The 23989-nt window shown below is 33.4% G+C and overlaps 1 protein-coding gene across 1 annotated transcript in view; it reads right to left on the reverse strand.

The window, feature by feature from the left end:
• Positions 1-7649: 7649 nt before the first annotated feature.
• The window catches only part of LOC126772546 (uncharacterized), a 34613-nt gene continuing 18273 nt past the window's right edge, over positions 7650-23989 (reverse strand). The window contains exon 5 of the mRNA XM_050492946.1: positions 7650-7801. Within this exon, the coding sequence (XP_050348903.1) occupies positions 7650-7801 (152 nt within the window). The remainder of the gene's footprint in view (positions 7802-23989) is intronic.

Genomic DNA, 23989 nt, shown 5'->3' on the forward strand with positions numbered 1-23989 from the left:
ATCTGAATAAATATATATATAGAAAAGTAATTTAGGATAGATGGAGGAGACAAAATATGGAAAATGATATTTTGTTTTAAATTTTTATATAATAATTACGTTCAGTCATTAATTATCAACTTCGTGAAATGATAGTTTTGTGAGTTAAAATACATCTTATAAAGACTTCCTTGAACATAATTACGACGGAATAAAGGAAAGGAAGGAATAAATATAGACCATTAAAACAAAATGTATCGATAACTTTTTCTTAATATTAAAATATACTACTCTCTTCTAGCCAGTACTCTCTTCTAGTCTAGTAATATGTAGTTTTTAAAAAAAAAATGCTACTATCCTAACCTAACAAACTACATTTCAAACGAATACAGACAGAGGTTTACCAGGTCCCTGTTACCAGGGAGCACCGTTTGTCTCCGACGTACGTGCCTTCGCTGCAAATAACTTATGTTATAGGCAACAGCGCGACAATCAGCGCGTTTTACATATACGCGTATGCGTGTTTAAGCGACGTGTACCACCATAAGTTGAACCCTATTTATGATGATCATGTAGATCTGAGCTCAACTTACATTGGAATAAGCTTTCAATCATCACTTTACAGATATCATGTATAGGTAGCTAAAGTTTCAGCGAATTCGACTGAACAGTTATTTTATAGCATTTTTATCAAATGAATGTTCAACGTGATTCTTTAAATTGACATAACTTTTACTTTATTAAACGATTGAAAAAAAAACACTAAATTCTTAGTTAAGTTTGCCACAATACATTAATAAAAACCAGTTAAACTGTTTAGAAACAGCTTAACTGGTTTTTATCCATTTATTTAATCTTAGAAGATTAACGTATACGCACAAAAATTCTAACAATCATTGTTTTGAGTTCTATTGCGTTGATAAAGGCCCCCAATAATAGTATCTTCCATGTACAGACAGCAATCAGTAGTTACCATTTTTATTATATGTATGGATGACAATAATTTGGTACCTTTCAAATATATTAGTAAAATTATCTATTGCTTAAACGAGTCCCATTGGCAGAAGTATTTTTTTGTTGTTGTTGTAAAGTGCAGTAATTTATTTCAATACTAAATTGATTTCTTTGAAAAACTTACTGAAGTATGAAGTACAGGAACCTGCACCATTAATAGGTAGTGAAAATAATAATCCATTTGTCATATATTGTAACGTGACCAACATATCCATATGGAAGGTTAAGTGTATAATATTAGAGTTGAAATTAAATCTGAAAAATAATTAGACATTATCGAAATCCTCACGATATACTATTCCTTTATCTATTATAGAAGGCGTCCACACAGATTTTAACTATAAGTTACTATACTCTGCTCAGACTGAATGAAAACCAAATTAAACCTACACGCCTGTTTCCACAAATCGTAGGAAGCATTTTCTGGTTATTAATAAAAAGACTTGCGGTTGGGTCTATTTTTATTTATTTACAACAGTGTTAAATAGGTAATAATATCTTGTAACTGAAATTACACTTCAAAATGCAAAGGAGCAATCCATAGCAATGATGATATTAGATGACTAATGTTTTCATGCAAACTAGACAAAACTAGCTAAAACCCCTACATCCAGTAGACTAATATAATAATATTAGATTCTTAGACCCAATGTCACCTTCTTAGATAAATATCAGTGCTATAACCGGTCCTCAACGACCATCTTTATTTATTCTAATTCATAACTAAGTTGTATTTTGGATATAGCTGTATAAAGCAATAGAAAATAATAAATTAAACTATATTTGAAATTTAACTCACCCATAGTCTTCTAAAACTGCAGTATTTAGGCCGCTATATTCTAGGTTTGTTGTATTATATATCCATCCATCCTTGTTCAAGTCAATTGACTTTATTCGAATAGTGTCAAACTGTGGAGGATTTTTTGAAGCCCCATAAGGAGTGACTTCAGTTCTTCTACTGAATATGTTAAAGAAATTCTGGTTCTGAATGAAACAAGTCAGAGCCACTGTACCTAAAAGAATGAATCTATTTATATTATACGATTCTTGTACACAAATATCATTTTTTTTTATAGAATAGGAAGGTGGACGAGCATATGGGCCACCTGATGGTAAGTGGTCACCAAACGCCCTTAGATATTGGCATTGTAAGAAATTTTAACCATCGCTTATAGCCAATGCGCCACCAACCTTGCGAACTAAGATTTTATGTCCCTTGTGCCTGTAATTACACTGGTTCACTCACCCTTCAAACCGGAACTCAACAATATCAAGTATTGCTGTTTTGCGGTAGAATATCTGATGAGTGGGTGGTACCTACCCAGACGAGCTTGCACAAAGCCCTACCACCAGTAAATAACCATATAGTGAATTTATAATAACACTTGATGCTTTAACTATTAAAGTTTAATTTTTATTTAAAATATAAAACTAAACAGAGTTTTTGATTCAAAGGGTCATTATTAATAGCTAGATTAGCGGAGCAACTTACCTGCTACCGAGGTACTTGAAACTTGGAGTTGGAGTCCAACATATGTGAAATATAACAAGCAACCCCTGACTGCCATGACGTCCAATTTGTAAAGTGTGCATTTGCAATTCCCGTTTGCCTTTTATACATATTCTGCTATTTACCAAGTACAGTCAAACCTAATGTTTTTTTTTCATTGTTGTTAATATATTTGTGATGGGATTCCGTACACTTTTCATTCCGTACACAAACATTTCTTGGTTTTTCTTTTTGTTGTAGTAAAATTCAAATAACGAAATTAAAATTAAGTAAATTTTGAATATTTAATTTGAAATTAAACCCTTGAAGAAGATATTATAATTTGCAAAACTGTAATAAATTGATAACTATACCTAGTAGTTATGACTGATCCTTTTTGGATGCGTATATTGCAGATGTGTAGTTAGTTAAGTTTTCGACCATGTTACATTTAAACACAAAATATTAGACGTAATAGTGGAACAATTTCTAAGCCTTTTTCTTCTCTCAAATACGAGGTTAATTTACAAGTTTAAAGAATAATAAGCAATTCTGAATTATGACGTGAGAGAAGCCGCGGGTAAAGCGCTAGCTTATTTATAAGGGCCTATATATATAGTTAGTTTTTATATGCTGATACAGAATGCACTTCAAACGCGCGGGAACGTTCTTATCTACAGTTGGTTGCACCGACGCAAGTTCCCATCATATATCGTATTTTTGTCCCGTGTAAAAATAATTAATTGTTTTTATCTTGTATAGAGTATTTCAATCGTCTTATTTCATAGCCAAACAATTGTCCAAGCTAGCTGATCGTGACCTAGAATGAGAGCGGAATAAATCATAAAATGCTTATCAACTTTAGTGAATTAAGATTCAAGGTCACTCGTCCATTTGCGGTTTATAAAAGCTTTGCTGAAATCAATTAAATAATAAAAATTAATAACTTATGTTTACGGCAAAGATATTGAAAACCACGAAAAATTTTAAACACGTTTCCGATCAAACAGATTCGATCTATTATCTAAGCGTGTGTTTATTTGATACATAAAGTCATAACTATTTTACAGCGCACATTGATATTTTATAGCGCACAAGAATGTGCGTAAAACACATATACACTTTTTATACTCTCACTATCATAATCTGATGAGAAAGCAAAATTTGCACGATCTTATCCTTTTACTGGAGTTAGGGCTTTTTGCAAGCTCGTCGTCTACCACCCACTCATCAGATATTCTACCGCAAAACAGCAGTACCTTGTATTTTTATGTTCCAGTTTGAAGGGCGAGTGAGTCAGTGTAATTACAGGAACAAGGGACATAACATCTTAGTTCCCAAGGTTGGTGGCGCATTGTCGATGTAAGCGATGGTTAATATTTCTTACAATGCCAATGTCTATGGGCATTAGTGACTACTGGCGTTTAACACGCTCAGTAGCGAGAGGTCTCCGCCTACAATGGCCGCCAGGGAATGGCGCTGAGGCTCCCATGCAGCACACTCAATCAGGGTGTGATGCGCCGTGTCCGAAGGCGCACTCGTGGCAGGACGGAGTGACCTCCTGCCTCGCTACCCGGTGCAGATACCTGCCGAAGCAACCGTGCCCGGTAAATACCGTCAGCCTGAATATGAGTGTGCCGTGCCTCCGTTCCACCCAGCGACTCGAGTGGGGACGGACCAACTCCACTGTCACCAGGCCTGCCGAGGGGGACCTCAGGTCCTCCTCCCACCTGCGAATCAAGGCTCGCTGGGCTAGAGCCCTGACTCACTCCACCTCCGCCAATCCTGGACGGTCGCCTCTCGACCTTGCTTCCACCCGGAACCGGTACACTTCCGCAAGCACCTCTGCCTGAGGTTCCCAATGCGGATCGCTCGCGAGAAATGCCGCTGCCGTCCAAGACACTGCACGATAACCACGTATCGCTCTCACCGCTATGACTCTCTGTGGTCTCCGAAGAAAAGCCTTGTTTTTGTTACAGAGACGACGACGAGTGAGTGACGTTTCGACCTCAGCCAGATGGACCGCCTCCTGAAAGGTACGTCCCGTCGCCGTGATGAGGATGTCGTCCGTGTAGAGCAGCAGCCCCATCCCGGGAAGGATGGGTGCCTGCAGGAGCCAGTCAAAGCCAACGTTCCACAGGATTGGGCCGAGAATCGACCCCTGTGGAACACCACAGCCTACTCGACGCCGGACAAGTCGACCATCGCCCCCCTCCCAGAGGACCACCCGATCCTGGAAGTATGCCCCCAACAGCCTTTTGAGATAAGAAGGCACCACGTTATATCGAAGCGCCTCCCTTATTGTCCCGAAAGGAAGACTATTGAAGTTGTTCGCCACGTCCAGCGATGCCGCCAGGACAGGTGGTCCAAATGCTTGTCCCATTCAATAGTTTCTTTATTATGTGTATATATCTTATTTAGTTTATTTTATTGATTAGCAATTTAAAAAATATATTGTAATGTATTGTGTGTATTTTTCTATGCCGTTTTAACCGTAATATATTATAATATAAGAAAGCAATTTATGTATTATAAAGCTAATTGATTTTTAGTATTATTTCTGTTGGTTGTTTTTTAACAGTATAAATTGTTTAAATATTTAACAGTATGTAATCAAAATTGAAAAATTTAATTATATAAGCCATTATTGTTTTTATTATGGTACCCGACAAAATAAATTAATATAAAAATATACTGAAATGTAAAATTAAAAACTACAAGCGCGAAGTAACTACAGACTGCAAGAACACGATCAAGAAATGTACCGATAGGTTTCTTGTAATGTTGTTTTCGTGTTATAATATTCTAATTAAATGCCACTTCAAACTTCTTTTACGACGACATTTACATTTACAAATAAATTTTATATTATCAATATATAAAACGTGTTTTCAGTTTTCGATGCTATTAATATTAATTTTGAATTAAACATATTTTCATATTGAATAATTTAATATATACGTAGGTACATCAAAAGTCATATCAATGTCACTACACATTGTACTTTGTTTGAGCGCGTAGCAAATGACCAATTAAAAATAGAAATTCGCATTAGATTAGTCAATTTATTGAGAAAGCTATATAACATCACGACACATACAATCCACGGGGGCGCAGCAGTAACGTTTATCGCGGTTAAAGCTGCACGGTGCAACTAGTGCTAAATAAAAATGAGAATATATGAAACAAAGCCTATTCGAGCCGTATTGTTACGCATTTGGCTGATCGCTTAATTTAAAATAAATATTATGAGTGTAATACTTTCAACTTCCAGACTCCAGGCAGCTACTGAGAAATTTTCGGCAGAAAAACCCAATAACTTTTTATTGACCCGACCTCGGAATTGAACCCAGGACATCCGGGTCTGTGGCCATACATCTGGCCACTAGACGTACGAGGCAGTACTACACGAGGCAGTTATGTAATACTTTACACGTAATTATTATTATTTTATTTATAATGCCAAAAAACGTTACTAAAGTTTTTATTTAAATTTCAAATTATTCATTTATGTAAATTTTCAATGACATGCAAAATGACAACAGATTTTAAAATTCAATATAATGGTATTAGAAAACCTAAATCAATGTTGCATATTAATTTGTCGTTCGTTACATAAAATTCATATTATTTAAATTAATTTTCAAGATTTTTATTAAAATACTTTATAAAATAAGTAAATATAAATATATAAACGTTATTCAAATCATCTTTAAATATTTTATTATGATTACAGTTTTGATTCTGTAGACGCTTTTAGCGAGTTACATAGATAGGACCTCATCTGATTTGCTTAAATAATATAATACATTTGTAACAACACAGTACCGGGCACAGTAATCTCTCCGCCTCTATTGTGTTCATATATACTATATATGATGTGTTATTATGTGCTATACGAATTCACTCATAAAATATCAAAAAGTAGTGTAATGTTTTTAAAAATAACATAATTTGCTTTAATCTAGCTTTTTATTAATGTTATATTTTTTGTGACAAATAAATTGAAATTTTTTAATAAAGTATATAGGTGGATGGGCAAATGGATCTCTTGATGGCCAGTGGTCACCACCGCGCATAGAATTTGGGACCGGAAGAAATATTAACCTTTCCTTACATTGCTAATACGCCACCAACTTTGGGAACTAAGATGTTATGGCCCTTATGGCTGTAGTTACACTCCGCCACGCAGAACCTGTAGTCTCACTCGTCCTACAAACCGAAATACAAAAATACTAGTACTGCTATGTAGTCTGGGTGGGTTATTACCCACCAACACATGTAGTGTTACACCAGACGTGCTTACATAAAACCACTATGAAAAAAGCTATTAATATAAGTAGATTTTAATTTTTAAACGTCCTTGGTTATAATTTAGTTTAAATTTAGGTAGTAATAGTTCTTAGGGAAATGAAAGGAGAGATTATTAATATTGTTTTATTTTGAGTCAAAAATATTTTACTTTTTAACAGTTAGAAAAATAAAATAAATTCGTATAAGTATTTACTAAATTTAAGCAATCAATTATTTCATTAACGATAATTGAATAAATCAATATGAATTATTTATTATTATCGTAAAAAAATTGCATTTACAATTGATTCCTAAAATTGATAATTGCTTCTACAATAATGGATGAAAATTGAAATAAAACATTTAACAATAGCCGTTTGCATTACAAAAGACTATGGTCATACGGACGACAAAAAACTGAGTATTATGATAACTATGAACCGGTATCTAACACTAGCTTATTTATTTATTATAACTTTTACGTCCCAAGTTCTAAAAATCTAAGAATTTAAAAAGGTCTTGTCTATTATAATTAAAACAAAATATATCCTAAAACACGAAATTTTAGTAGCGGTACAAAATTTCCATTCAAGCCTGCCGTTGGTCTTTTTCATATATTTTTAGGTAATTTGAAATACTAAGAAACTATCCCTTCTTATATAAGACAAAAACAATAGAAGCAAATTGACATTGACTAAAATATATATAAGCATCTTTTTAAAATAATTATAATAAATATAAATGAATATTAAACATGAATTGATTACACTCTAAATTACAAATACTTTAGAATAACTATAAATTTAAATAAATTTAACATTTGGAAACTATTTATTAGAATAACAATTAATGCATTATTCTTAAACATTTCTAATTAGCAACCAATTTGGCTCTTTAAAGGCATGTTAAGCATATTATTCCTAAACATTTGAAATATATGTTCAGCAGCTGCGTCTATGAAAATCGGTGAATATCGTTCTGTGATGAATTTCCAATGGTAGTTCATGAGATGAAGCATTTTGGCACCTAAAAAAAAATAGCTTACACAACAATTTACATTTATAGAGGTTTTAAGTCTTATAAATAAAAAAATACTACTTTTGAATATAGATTGAAAAAACATAGTAAATAATTGTTATTTGTGATTTTATGTTTTGTATATAATATGACATAATGGCGAGCATTTTGGTATATAAATTGCTCAAATTTACTAATTTAGTCCATTCAATGAAAATCCTACGTTGCGTTACTTTGAGTTTGTAAAAATAAAAAAGGGTATTAAATTATTATCCTGGAAACAAAAAAGGCATCCAGGGCTTTGCATTATTGCAGGAGATAGTTTTGAATCGATCGAAATAACCAACAGTAAGCAAAAAAATGAGATGTTATATTCCTTGTGCCTGTACTTACACTGGCATACTTACCCCTCCAACACAGCTATATGAAGAAATCATGTTTGTCGATAGAATAAGGGATAAGTAGGAGGTTCCCACATACTTCTATATCCGTCTGCGGCCTTTCCACAAGTGAAATATAATTATTATAACATATATAGAAAATATTATATACATATATCAACTCACTTGATTTCTTATCGCCAAAGTAAAGATTGGTTAATGTAATTTTAGCATCATCTCTGACGTCGTAAAAGTAACGATAGTTCCTAAGATTTATAAACTCTTGACTATACTCTTGTACAACATTAAACGGCATGATCATGCCGAATTGAATATTTTCTGAAATGTGAATATTATTAAATATTTTTAAGCAATATTTCAATGTGAAATATAAAGTGTTGACTATAAATAATATCCTAATACTCCGTTGATAGTTAGCATGTGCAAATATGTGACTAAATTTCTTCAGAGACACGCAGCTTTTCTGACAATTTCTCTGTACTGATTTAAAAATGAATTGTTTATATATCATGAAAAAATCTATCAGAACTTAATTATATAGGTATTTATCTTATCTTATCCACTTGGTAATTTTGCAATGTACATAATTATATGCTCCTACACTTGTTTGTAACTAACTACGTCAGTAGATTAAATATTTATATGAACATATAAGATAAAAAAAAATAGCAAGCAGACTTCGGATGAAAGTAATTCCTCTCTTTCAAAGCCACTAGAAAAAGTCTTTATTACTTTTACAAGGCATAACCCATAAAATATATTGCCAATGTTGTGAGCATATAAGTATCTTCTTTTTTTTTGTAAAGTGCAATTTATTTCAATACTAAATTGATTTCTTTGTAAAACTTACTTAGATACACTATACAGGAACCTGCACCGCAAATAGGAAGTGAAAATAAATATCCATCTGTACTGTATTGACACGTGACCATCATATCCGCATGGAAGGTTAAGTGCAAAATATTTGAGTGGAAATCAAATCTGAAACATAATTTGACATCATTGAAATCTTTGACGAATTCCTATTCAATCATCTATTCTAGTATTTGCCTACATACATTATAAATTACTTCGATCTGTTCATTATAAATGAAAACCAAATTATAACCTACACGCCTGATTCCACTTATCGTAGGAAGCATCTTCTGGTTATTTTAAAGAATACTTATGCCGTAACCTCAATTTTATTTATTTATATCAGGATGTTAAACATATATATGTATTACCCAAGATCTTATATATCGTATACACTTCAAATTGCAAAGGAACAATACAAAGCACTGATGCGTTATAGTAGATGGCTAATGTTTTCATGCAACCTAGACGAAACTAGCAATAACCCCTACACTAGTAGAATAATATAATAATAATTCTTCTTCTTAGAACAATGTCTTGTAATCGTTTTTAGATAAATATCTATGCTATAATTGGTCCTCAACGACTATCTTTATTTATTCGAATTCATAACTAAGTTATATTTAACATTTTGTAAAGCAGTAGAATATAATATATTAACCTATATTTGAAATTTTACTCACCCATAGTCTTCTAAGACTGCATTATTTAGGCCGCTAAATTCTAGGTTTGTTGTATTAAATATCCATCCATCCTTGTACAAATTAATTGCCTTTACTCGAATAGTGTCAAAATGTGGAGAATGTTTTGAAGCCGCATGTGTTAAAGAAGTAACTTCAGCTCTTCTACTGAATATGTTAAAGAAATTTTGGTTCTGAAGGAAACAAGTCAAAGGCACTGCACCTAAAAGAATTAATCAATATTTATATTATATGATTCTTGTACAGAAATATTGTAAATACATATTTATTAGACATATTGTGAATTGATTGTAACACTCGATCTTTAACTATTAAAGCTTATTTTTCATTTAAAATATAAAATTAAACATAGAGGTTTTGATTCCAAGGGTTACTATTAATAGCTATATTGCCGGAGCAACTTACCTGCTACCGAGGTACTTGAAACTTGGAGTTGGAGTCCAACAAATGCGAAATATAACAAACAACCCCTAACTGCCATGATGTCCAATTCGTAAAGTGTGCATTTGCAATTCCCGTTTGCCTTTTATACATATGCTGCTATTTACCAAGTACAGTCAAAACTTATGTTTTTTTTTCATTGTTGTTAAAATATTTGTGATGGATTCCGTACACATTTTAAATATTTCTTGGTTTTTATTTTTGTTATAGCAAAATTTGATGAAAGGTGATAAAATTAGGTAAATTTTGATTATTTAATTTGAAATTAGATATATTTTTAAGAAAATAAATAGAAAAAAACTGGATCAAATTCGTAACTATAACGAGCTATAATTGTATTTGTGACTGATCCTTTATTGGACTCATAAGTGAGTCGAAGAATTAATGAAAAACATTATTATTTTATTTATAAAAACCAGAAATTTTATTTTTATGGGTCAATTAAGTTAATATTTACTAATTCCTCCGTGTAGCAGTGAGCTGGAGTAGGCACTGAATTGAATATTCAGTAAAATATTTTTTTATGTAAGAGGGGGCAAACGACTACGTATACGTTCACCTGATGGTCATTGACTACCACCGTCAATGTACCAGTACATCTTAGGCGTGGTAACCTGCGCGGTACAATGGCCGCATAGCCAAATGTATTCATGGGCCCACAAAATCTCCAACTCCTCCTCTACCCTTCAATTCCTCACTCTTTGTGCTACGACAGGGGTGGCGAATGAAAGCTTCACCACGGACCCTCCTTGCTGGTGCACGCCGCCACTACGTAGCCCGAACCCTTCTCAATGAGTGAGAGAGGGGGATCTGTTCTGTTCCAAATTAGGATCACCACGGTGCCCTCCAAGTCCCCTATCCACTGAGGTAGGAGAGGGATGAAATAGGGCCCGCAGGAAACAGCCAAGTCGGTTTTCCACTCTTTCATGGATTGCAGTATCAGGTCCTAGCTCCGGCGCATTTGTTGACGTTAGTCTGGAGGAAGCTTTGTTTGTCTCTCATGATGAAATGAAAGATTTTTCTTCTGCTTGTTGCTGTCCCACGTGTTTAGTCGTCTGGGTGCCTGAGACCACTTTTTATATTATTTATGTATAGTTATGTTCAAGATAACTTATTTGTTTGTGTTTTCGAAGTATAACTTTGTTCTTATCGACATTGTAATTTCCGCTTAAAGAGAAATGTCATACATATAAAATTACTTTCATATTCAGATTGCTCTAATGAATTTCGTCGAAAATATGACAATTGTGAAATTAGATTTACATTTTCTTTTGTCAATTCTCTTGCGATGACGAAAAATTTTCAAGTATGCAAATACATATGTAAAACCATCCTTCTTACATAAAAATTTATTAATCGAGTCAAAATTTTATTTGTCATCTCACGTGTTGAACTTCTCCATCAGCTGAGTTGAATGCTGCTATTCCATCAGTTTCAATGTTATTTTTAATGGGCCATATTATTTATAAAGTAAGAAAAATCGAGGTACAAGTTACTTGAATGTTGTTGAGGTACAAGTTGCTGGAATGGTGTAAGCAGATACAGCATTGGTGATTCAATTCATTAGAAAAAAAGTACTAGCCTATCCCACTGCTTGTGTCGCCTAGTACGAGGTTAATTACTAACACGTAGTGGTTTCCCAGATTTGAAATCAAAAGGATTTATTTTAGACACAAGACAAACTCAGCTCTTGCTAAACCCAGACATAAAATTAGCTTCACCTCCTTAATAATGAATGCAACAATAAGCTGAATAAAAGCATAATTTGAAAAGTCTATCCATATTATTTAAAAATAATAAAGCCATATTTCCGGTAGCCTGAAATTTATAGCATTAAAGTCAGGAAAAAGATTAGGAATAGGAATGATATTAGAATGGAAGTAGAATTGAAAAGATTCAGCCGTTCGGGCCGACGAGGCGTGAAAGAGATATAAGGAATAGAATTTTAAATGAGGACATTAAGGTTTAACGTGTCCATCCAATAAAAACGAGACTAGCTAGTATTTAGGAGATTTCATTCGATTTTTTTTTGTACGTTTGCACCGTGACCCGTTTTATATATTTGCCTTTATTAAATCTGGAACCCGTTTACTTACTGATTTTTATAGTGATTTTCTTACGTATTTCGGAATTTCTGACCGAATACGTTAACTACCACTATTAAATTTTCATTCGCTTAATTTGTATTATAATAACGACGTTCATTTCAAGAAAAACATCGCAAGAAAACCTATGTGACTCGGATAAAAATCTGCCTCATGTGAAGCCACCAATCCGCTTTGGAGCAGAATTCTGAAATACATTAACTTTTATAATAGCAATAGTTATCATAAATGAGCTACCTTTACAATTGCCAGTTTGATCGTTACACATTTCATATATTTGTTTTGGCTAAATGGGTATTTACCGTCGTTTAGATATTTGTGTTTGCGTGTATTGGGACACGGCGATTTCTATATGGAATTAATGAGTCAATTAACAATTAGTGTTAAACTGAGCATGCATTTAATAGCACGTTCAATATTCATATCAAAATACTTCGTGAACGTTTTTTAATCACTACAATTGCGTTAATAACAACAAGTTCGCATTAGTATTAGTACTTAATTAGGGAAGTTGAAAGTTTATTTAGCGAATAATTAATTATTTTTTTTAGAATCATCCATATGAATCTACGTCTGAAGTATAGTTTGTACGTTTTTTAAGGATTTTTTATTTATATAATAGAAAACAGTGATCATACTTGTGAATAAATAATGACTAATTTAATGCTAATGAAAATAATTAGTTTTCATTTCAAATACATCAGAATTGCTACAATCAAAGAAAGTTCTCTTTGCTTTTTTCTGCAATCAGCGTCAGCGAAGCGCTTTTTTCTTCAATTACTATCGGCTATCTACCCAGGTATTATCGACTTTTCGCGTTATTTTGTTAAGTTTAGTTTCCATTTACATTCTGTAGGCGACGGACAAGCAAAGGATACGTAGTATATATCTTTAAATGTTATAAATACTGGTTTTTTTAATGAATATTTGTAAATGATTTCTTAACAGAGCGATTAATTCTTTCAGTTAAATAGTAAAATATATTTATGTGCTTTAAATTGAAAGGATGTTTTTTTTCTCTCATAAATCCAGTGTCTTCTGTCCCAGCAAAGAGTATATGTTCATTGATGTTAGTATCTTTTTGTGCCTGTAATTAAATTGTCTCATTTGCTCTTCCAGTTGAATCATACGTTTAGAATTTCACAGTTTTCAATATGTCCAGATTTATTATAAGCTAACGGTCATTATAATTCTACGACAACATAAAAAGTGTTAAATATTTTAATTTGTTCATTTTAAATTGGAGCCAACTACTGACGTGGACATGTGATAGTGTAGGCTTACCATAAGTGGCCTACACCATCACATTAGTTGCTTAAATCTTCCATAGACATTGGGATTGTAAATAACATAAACAATTCAGTACATCTCTTTTGTTTTGATATATTCTACCGCTAAACAACAATACTTACTATTGTTGTATTTCGGTTTGAAGAGTTAGTTAGTGTAGGTTGGCGGCGTATGGCGATGTAAGGTATCGTTTATATTCTTACAGTGCCCATGCTGGGGGTGTTGGTGACCAGTTACCCACAGGTGGCCATTTGCACGTTTACAAGTTTTATAAATAAAACACAAATTTCCTGTAAAATATGTTCATCAATATGAATAAATAAAGTATGACTTTTGAATTATAACTTTATTTACAAGTAGCGCAGAATATGTTATTTTACGTTGCAATTAAAATTTTATACAAGAGTTACATTTAAATAAAATTATTCAGTCTTGTTATGATTCTTAAAATTTCAAATACGCTTACATATTTTCAAATAGTATTTGTTTTCTACATATTTCACATTAGTCTTAATTTAAATTTTATATTTATATTTGATACATCAATCCTTAGTGTCGATAAGCATAAAGTACATTATTTTTAAATTAATGTATGTAATAAAATTACAAGCAGAAGCAAGACATATATAGTCTAGAAATCTTCTACTTCAAAAAGTACGAACCCATATAGTAACATCCATATATGTACAGGAATATATATATGACTAGCTGCCCGCCTCGACCTCGTACGGGTTACGGGTAAAATAAGGACTTTCGCGTGCATTTTTTAATCAATAAAGTATAATAATCCGCTAATAGATCTATTCACCCATACAGTAAAGTGCTAGGGCTTATAATAATACATATACATAGAGCACCGCTCTTAGTATTTTTCATGCAACTATTCATTATTGTTTTCTTAGGTTCTGTCTACGGCTTCTATGTACGATGATAGTGGCTCATCGTACATGAGCCACTATCATCGTACATTCGTCCCACATTATGAGACAGACCTTTTGAAAAAGGTGACCTGCTATTTGGTTTCCTTTAATATTGGTAAATGGTCACCACCAACCATAGACTTAAGCACTATAAAAAATATTAACCAATCCGTACATCACTAATGCGCCACCAACCTTGGCAACTAAATTGTCTATTGTGCTTAGATATGTAATAAGCATGGTAAATACGAATGGAACATACGAAATCTTTACGCCAGTTACTTCGCCAATGCATCTTTGGCCACCAAATTCAATTTTGCCGTAACCCCAAGGTGTTAATTTAAATTAGTCATATAGTTTAATGTACAAATTTTGAAAGGGCACCGCGGTCGCTCAATTTCTCAACAGCGGATTAACGTTTTAAATAAATAAAAAAATATTTATTTTAAGAAGTACGTTCTTAATTTAAATAATTTTATTCAAGTGTAGTCTAGTTCACAAATAATAAAAGGTGTAAAAATAGACTAAAAGCGAACGACGCATATCAGGAGCGAACAGTACAGCGCGTACTGTTCGCTCCTGATATCCGTCGTTCGCTCACACTGAGGCATTTTCCTTACTTTTTGCGTTATCATACCAGTCCTAACTTTTAAACAAAGGTTCGATTCGGATAATTTAAAGAGAAATTATATAGTGTTCAATCAACCCTTATTATGAAGCGATTTAATTGCATACAGATTAATATCATGATACGAATGTCTGTCAAAACATTATCTTTCGATTCTACACGTGTTTTTATTGAATAATTTGAACAAAAAAGTTAACAACTCCTACATAAGCAAAACTTATTTATTTAAAGAGTAACGAGAAGAAACTATAAACACAAATTAAGCACATCAAAATTGAGTAGTGCTTGCCCAGGTTTGAACCCGCGATATTCGGTTTAAGTTCACTTGTTGTAACATACAAATAACATAACTTTTTAAATATTAGCCAAAATTATTTACTATGAATAAGCTTATAAAATAAGAATAATAATACTAATAGCTTATATATTGCTAATACTTATTATAAGATTTTTGAGCGAATTATAAATAATTTTAAATTTTATATCATATAAGAAGACACGGTTCTTTGCTTTATAATTCTGCTAATTAAATCAGATCCTTACCATATAAATTTCATAACGATTTTATTATTTACAGTACCAAATGAAAATTCCAAGAAAAACGGCCTTCAGCTTACGAAGTATATTTTTCAAAATATTTCCCATAAACGTGAAATTAGTTGAGAAAGTCAGGAAAAGATAAACGTAATTGCAAGTTACTACATTTTTGTTTTTTTTTGATAATTTTTCATTGATTTTTGTATTAAATATTATTCATAACTTTTGTTAGATGGCTTTTAAAACAGAAATTGTATTTAATAAAAATGATCAGTCAGTTTCGTAAATACTTAACTAAATATTCATATTTCAAATAATTATCCCACCACGCTCCTCCAATGTTAATTTTCTCTATTTATTTACTCACGATATTTCACCTCTTATCAAATTAATTACGGGCTGCCTCGTGGTACTTGTTTGACATCCGATCTAACGATCTTCAAATAAGGTCCAGGTATTTTATTCAATGAGCCATCTCAGTTCCATAAGAAAAACTATTTATTCAATTTATACCCTAAACAGCTATTTGTCTTTTAATTACTGGAATTAAAAGCTACACAGACAAATGATATGATATTATAACACTTATCTTCGTAAAATAAATAAATAAAAAGATTATAAACTTATAAATGGTTTAAAAATATTTAATTTGATTAAACAAAAATGTCAACATTTTGCGTTTTTCTTTACAAAGACGATTTTGTTTCTTTCCGCAAAATATTCTTCTTCAAGCACTGAAACATCATGAAAAATATAAAACAAATAATTTCGGGTATTGTTCGCTCTTTTGTAAAACTTGGCATGAGTGAACAACGCGTCACTGCCATGCAAATACGATGAGATAAAATTCGGTCTTGCTCGAAATATCTACGAAATGAAAGCTTGCTTGCGGCTAGGTTGGCGTTATTCGTCCAAACTGTGGATGACACTGATATGTCAACGTGATAATATCGGACCCTAATAAAGTAAAAGAAATGATATTCCAACGCTGCGATCACTATCGTTAATCATTGTACATTTAAAATAAATTTATTATTGCTTCTTGTTTTTTCTGCTTATTTAATTTTATTATTGAATATTTGACAATTACCTTTTTTTAATTAAAATACACATTAATGTTAAAAGTAATTAAATCCCATGTCTTAATTAAAGTTTTCTTAGGAAACGCAGCATGACTGAAATAAATTACCCGGTGTTAAATCGTCGCTAATTGCTACCATAGAGATGCCTGCGTTGCACTTGCATTACATTTTCATTGCAGTTACATTTTGATAACAGAAAATAATTGTCTCTAAATTTTCTTAATCCCATTTTTTTAATTCCAATGAAAATCGCGATAAAGCTAGCGGATATTTTTTAATAAAAGCACATGACATAACTAGAGCAAGATAGATAACGTCCGTAATCGATTCGGAATTGAAATCTTTATTATTTTCCTAAGATTCATCGAAATATAGACAAACAATTGTATTTAAAATTTAAATTCACTTAATATGATATAATAACATAAATGGGAATGATTAATTTAATAAAAAAATACTATGATCACCATAATTCTTTTGCCTTTAATTGTTTCGTAATTATGTCCTTTTAACCGAACGACGCAAGATATATAACAAGACACAAGTATGTACGCAAATCACACACACTTTTTGTAGTCTCATGGTCATAATCCGAGGGGACAGCAACGATTGCACGATCTTTTTTTCTTTTAATATATATTTATGCTATTTAGTTTGTTAATTAGCACTTTATACAATATAGTGTATAATGTATTGTGTGTAGTTTTTTATGCAATTGTCGTTTTAAACATAATATATTATATACTTATAAGTAAGACAGCAATTTATGTATTACAAATCAGATTGGTTTTAGTATTATTTATGGTGGTTGTTTTTATACAGTGTAAATTTATAGGATTTTTTAATTTAATTTCATCCTGTTAAAACATTTAATAGGATGAAATTAAAATTAAAAATTTTGTACGGATAAGCCATTTTTTATAGAAGTACCCAATAAAATAAATTAATATAAAAATACTGAAATAGATAATGAACCATTAGGTACTTTAATAGAAGAATACAGACTGCAAGAGTATGACCAAGAAATGTTCCGATAGGTTTCTTGTAATGTTGTTTTCGTATTATAATTTTCTAATTAAAACTTGGGTTTAAGTATGAATGCCACTTCAAATAAGATTCTGAAAGTTATCCATTTGCTATAGTTGTAGTAAGAGCAAAGTTGTATCTTTCACGACGACATTTATTCAAAATTTAATTGCTAAGTGTAATGACGATATCTTCAAGGAAGCCATTAGCAACTAATGTGACACCAAATCATTTATTCTAAGAGTAATAGTTGTATCGCGAGGACTTCAATATATGTATAATAATGCTTTTTGACAAAAGTTATTATATTATTCCAATTGAGTAAAATTGCAGTGATATTTAAATGCTATTATTAGAAGGTTTAAATATAATTTTTTTGTTGCTTATATTTGTTCTCATAAATATCATCAACTAAAATTTTAAAATTTGCACCTGATATGTCTCGGAGTTCGCTAAACATGACAAAATTGGCAAAATATATTGAGCCCCACTAGCTCAGACTCTATGTAACGAAATAAATAAAAAAATAATAGAATAAAAGTAGTTTACTGGTGCTAGGGCTTTGTGCAAGCCCGTCTGGGTAGGTACCACCCACTCATCAGATATTCTACCGCAAAACAGCAATACTTGATATTGTTGTGTTCCGGTTTGAAGGGTGAGTGAGCCAGTGTAATTACAGGCACAAGGGACATAAAATCTTAGTTCCCAAGGTTGGTGGCGCATTGGCTATAAGCGATGGTTGACATTTCTTACAATGCCAATGTCTAAGGGCGTTTGGTGACCACTTACCATCAGGTGGCCCATATGCTCGTCCACCTTCCTATTCTATGAAAAAAAAAAAATAGTTTATAGTATATGAAAAATATGGAGAATGTGATAATTTGTTTTTAATTTTCATATAATAATTACTTTCAACTAATCATCAACTTCGTGAAATGCTAGTTTCGTGAGTTAAAGTACGTAATCTTATAAAGACTCTTTCTTGTAAAAAAATAATTGCGACGGAATAAATGTAGACTAGAGTAACAAAAGATATCGATAAGTTTTACCTACTTGTAATACTTTTTTTTTGTATTCCGTATTAAGACTTGCTTATAATAATGAGTCTATATTAATTGTTGTTTGGTAAAAGCTGCTCCGATGTCCCGTCCCGCCCGTTGTCTCATCATAGCAATAAACAGCATTTCTATTGGGATGCTCACATTAGATTACTTATTATTATTACTACTTATTATTACTTATTATTTACTTATTATTACTTATTATATTAAAAACAATATCAATGAATTGTTTATTTGAACGCTTTTAAAATGTGCGATTTAATAAAATTGCATTATAGTAGTAAAATTATTAAGAAAGATATATAACACGACACCTACAATACACGAGGGCGGAGCAGTAATGTTTGACGCAGTTGAAGCCGCACGGTACAGCTAGTACTAAATAAATATGAAAATTATGAAACAAAGCCTATTCGTGGATGATCGCTTAATTTAAAATTAATATTTTGAGAGTCGCCTCGATGACAGGACGACGGTGTCGATCCTAAATTGTCTAGGTACGTGATTAATTAGTTTTCGGTGTTATAAATTCTCAATTAATTAGATTTAACCGATTTCACTTTACTCTTTCTATCCGTTGCCCAAAGTTAATAACTTACATTTTTATCAATATTCTTCCTTCTATCATATTTATTGTAATCTTGTTCCTTGAAAGCACATATTTTATTTATTTAAAGCAATGGTAGATTGAAAATTAAGATGCATATTATATCCTAGTTGAATCATGTTTTTTGACATCACTTTTATCCTTTTTTTTAAAACATGAAGAGTTATATATATTTTACACCATATTTTTTCATGATTTGAATGATTAAATCTTCATTCTATTAAGGTAGGTCCCTAAGTAATCAAATATATTTTTCTTTGATGTAAAATAAGGAAATCGGAGATAAACAAGAGTCAATAATCTTTAGAAAATAAATTCTTTAAATTCAGTAGAAACGCCACGCCTGAACTGACACCGACTGAACAACTTTTAATAAATGAGTAGTAGTGTAGTAGTCTATTATAAATGTTTTTTACAATGTGATTTGAAAGAGTGTTAACTAACACGACGTTCTCCACGATGTTTTTCTTCACCATTAAGCACGTGATGAAAATACAAAAAATAAGTACATCGATATTCAATTGAGCTTGTCCGGGTGTAAATACAGAACACATATGAAGCAGAGTTACACAGATAAGTTATTTGTATTTAATAGAAATAAATACCTTCATAACTTTGCCCGTGAATATATAATAGTATAGAATATTTTACTACGAGTAAATAACTTTATGTAAAAGTTTAAAAAATATTACAGCTTTAATATAATAGTAATTAAGACTAGATGAAATATTTCCAATAATAAATTCTCATAAACTGAAAAAGAGAAAATGGCATTAAGAAACTCTTTGTTGAACCGCGATCTGTAGACATCACAGCCGTAAAATTGTAGACACTATTCCTTATTCTCGCTTCTTCTTCTTCTTTGTTCAAACCCTGTTCCCAGTTCAGCTGGGGTCGGGTCTCCTTGTACGTCTGCGCCAGAGAGCTCTGTTCTGGGTTGTCTGTGTACTCAGATTCTCTTTCTGGGCCTCTTTTTGTAGGTTTGACCAGCAGGTTGCGGGCGGTCGCCCTCTTCCCCGCGGTCGTTCCGGGATATTTAAGGCTTTCTTGATAGGATGATCATCGTTACGTCTCAGGATATGGCCGTACCAGCGCAGTCAACATTCCTTCAATTTTTCCACAATTGGTGTTACCTTGAATGATCCCCTGACATACTCATTCCTTACTTTGTCCAGCTGGGTGATTCCTCCCGCCCATCTAAGCAATTTCATCTCGCTTGTATGCAGTTGTTGTTCGTGCGTCTTTTTGATGGTCCAACACTTTGCCCCATAGATCATGGATGGGCGTACTACCGTTTTATACACTTTTCCCTTTACACGAATGGGCATTCTATGGTCACAGAGAACACCCAAAAGCGATTTCCATTTTATCCAGGCGGTTTTAATGCGGTGGTCCACGTCCTTATCGATATTTGCATCAGTAGTAAGCACAGATCTAAGATACTTGAAGTTGTCTACTTTGGGTAGTGCGCGGTTGTCTATGTAAATATTACATCCCGTCTCTTCTGTCCCTCCATAGTCACACTCAAAATATTCGGTCTTACTTCGACTAATGCGTAGCAAACCGTTTCCTATTTGTGTTACCCACCGAATAAGTGTTTCCTGTAGGTTTTGTGCATTTTTCGCCACTAGGACTATATCATCTGCGTAAAGAATACACTCTGGTGCTGGCTTTTGTATGCCTCGCGTGATGTAGTCCATGCACAGGTTGAATAGCAATGGGCTCAAGGCAGATCCCTGATGTACTCCTACATTTACGTGGAAGGGCTCGCCAAGACCCGCTGGACTTTTGACGTGCGTTTTGGTGTTTATGTACATATCTTGTATTAGTATCACATAATATTCCGGGATGTTTTGAACTCTCGTAGCCTGCTAAACTAGATTTCTGGGTACCCACGCTATCGAAAGCCTTTTCTAGGTCGATGAACAGGAGATACAGATTTTCTTTGTTTGAACGATATTTCTTCATCACAACTCTAATTAACTGAATGGCATCGATGGTAGATTTGCCAGGCGTGAAGCCGTATTGGTTCTCAGTTATACGGGTACAGTCATTTATGCGTGCGGCGATGATTCTTTCAAACAGTTTCAGTGTGTGTGATGTGAGTTTTATTCCGCTGTAGTTTCCGCATTCCCCTTTTTCTTTATATATCGGTGATAGAATGCTGATATGCCAGGATTCAGGGATCTTGCCATCTTTAATAATAGCGTTAAAAAGCTTGGTGAGCCAGGGTGTTACAAATTCTTTCAGCTTCTTCCAGAGATCTGCTGGTATCTGTTCGGGACCAGTGGTCTTATGGTATTTCATTTTTGATATAACCTTGCTCACCTCCTCCTCTAATATAGATTTTATAGGCTCGAAAACTCCTCGTTCATTAGTTGTTCGTAGTATTCCTTCCGTCTTATGTTTATATCCTTGTTCGCCGTTAGTAAAACACCCTGGGAATTTTTGATGTATTTGTTACCTATGGCGTTGTCGGGCTATTTTGTAGATAGAGTTCTCATCCTCGGCTTTTTCCAATCTATCATAAAAATCTTGTCTAGATTTTGCCATGGATTATGCTACAGCAAATTTAGCTATCTTTTTAAGATTCTTATACAGTAGGTGGTCTTCTTTCAAACCCGATTTCTGCCATGCTTTAAATGCCTCTCTCTTTGACTTTATTATGTGTTGTGCAGTTTCATTCCACCAGGACGTTGCTATACTTATGCGCAGTGCTCCACGTCAAATACCCAGGATAGCTTTTTCCCTTTCCAAACATAGTCTTTCGAAATCAGACCACATCTGGTTAGCTGATTTGTCGGTCTCAATGTCTTCTTTCATATAGGCTCATAGGCTAGGCCCATTCTAAAAGCGGTGAGCCCTTGTCGGAGTGCAGTTCTTTCCACTTAATACTGTCTGTTCTGCCGATGAGTGTTGTTATAGGTTTGGGTAGTTTCATTGCCGGAAATCACTTTACAGTCCTTATAAAGTTTAAAAATGTTGTTGCTGGCGAGGATATAATCTATTTGTGAGTTATATTCAGAGCATTTGTAGGTGATAAGGTGTTCGGGTTTTTTTTGGAAATATGTATTGATTATTTTTAGGAAGTGCCTGGATGTGAAATTAAGAATTCTTATTCCTTGTTTATTTCTAGTGCCAAATCCATAGCCTCCATAGATGTCGCTATAAAGGTCGTTCTTTTCTCCTACATGTCCATTCAGGTCTCCTCCTATGCATGCATGTACTGTTAAAGGAATATTTTGCATAATTTTGTCAAAGTCCTCCCAGAAATCTTGCTTTTCTTGTTCAGAACATCCCGTTTGTGGTGCATACGCAGAGATTAAGTTCAAAGGCGGTTGGCCGTCCATCGCTAGTTTTATGCTAATGAGTCTGTCATTCTTTCTATCCACGTTGATTATTCTCGTTTTCAGGTTTTCATCCAATACGATACCTACTCCGTTTCTTTTGGTATCAGTACCATGGTATACAAGTTGGTAGCCATTTCCGATATCCCTGGATTTTGACCCTTTCCATTTCGTTTCTTGGACGCAGCGGGCATTTATTTTCCTTGCTTTTAGAATTTCGCTTAGTTCTGTGCTGTGTCCCGTCATTGTGCCGAGGTTCCACGACGCGAGTCTGAGTTTGTCAAAGACTTTTGGATGCGAACGTTGGTTTCTCGTCTTGAGCGTCGTTTGTGGGGAACGCCCTAGCATGTATCGCATTCTTCGCATCTAAGTCGCTTGAGGGGGACGCCCTAGCATTTAACGTTCTCATCTTTAGTTTTGCTGTCATACAAGGAGTTTGAGTTTTTGGCTAAAGTTTTACGGCCGGTTGCCACCTGACGCCAAGGTCATACTTCTCGTGGAGACATGCGGGCGCCGCCGTTGGCCTTATGCAGGCTCTTCCTCCGCCATCCCTTTTGTGCGTCCCAACCAGCCTAATTACAGCCTTTGCTCCAGATATTTGAGTAAGCCTGAAGCAGGGGTTTGGTAAGGAAGTGTCCTTCTCCGGCCTGTTGGTCCACAGGAGGTATTTTATTTCCCTCCTACCCGGCATACCTGCCGAGTCCTCCCCTATCCGCCACCTGGGGACGCGTTCTCTAGGGGTGAGGCTCCCCCGAGAAACTATTCCTTATTCTCGCAATGAATATAATTTAGGAATTATGTTTGTGGGTCTTTAGCATTTACGTGCTAATCATGTAATTTGCATATTTCTATTGTTTATCTTGTAAATGTTACACTTTACACGTAATTATGTTTTTTTTTTAACTTTTTCTACTTTATTTGTGTAAATGTTCAACATATAATGTGAAGACATTCAACTACGAAACATACTACGATACAAAAAGTCACCTTGAACTTCATGACATGCAAAATAACAGCAGAATGAAATTAATAATGAAACATAATATCATTATATATGTAATATATTATGTAAATATAGAATGTTGCATTACTTATTTTTATTATAAATAAATTGACCTAAAGTTTTTTTTTTAATTAAATTAAATAGGCGGATGGGCAAATGGATCTCTTGATGGTAAGTGGTCACCACCGCCCAT

This window comes from Nymphalis io, chromosome 12, assembly GCF_905147045.1.
Source record: "Nymphalis io chromosome 12, ilAglIoxx1.1, whole genome shotgun sequence".
Taxonomy (NCBI): Eukaryota; Metazoa; Arthropoda; class Insecta; order Lepidoptera; family Nymphalidae; genus Nymphalis; species Nymphalis io.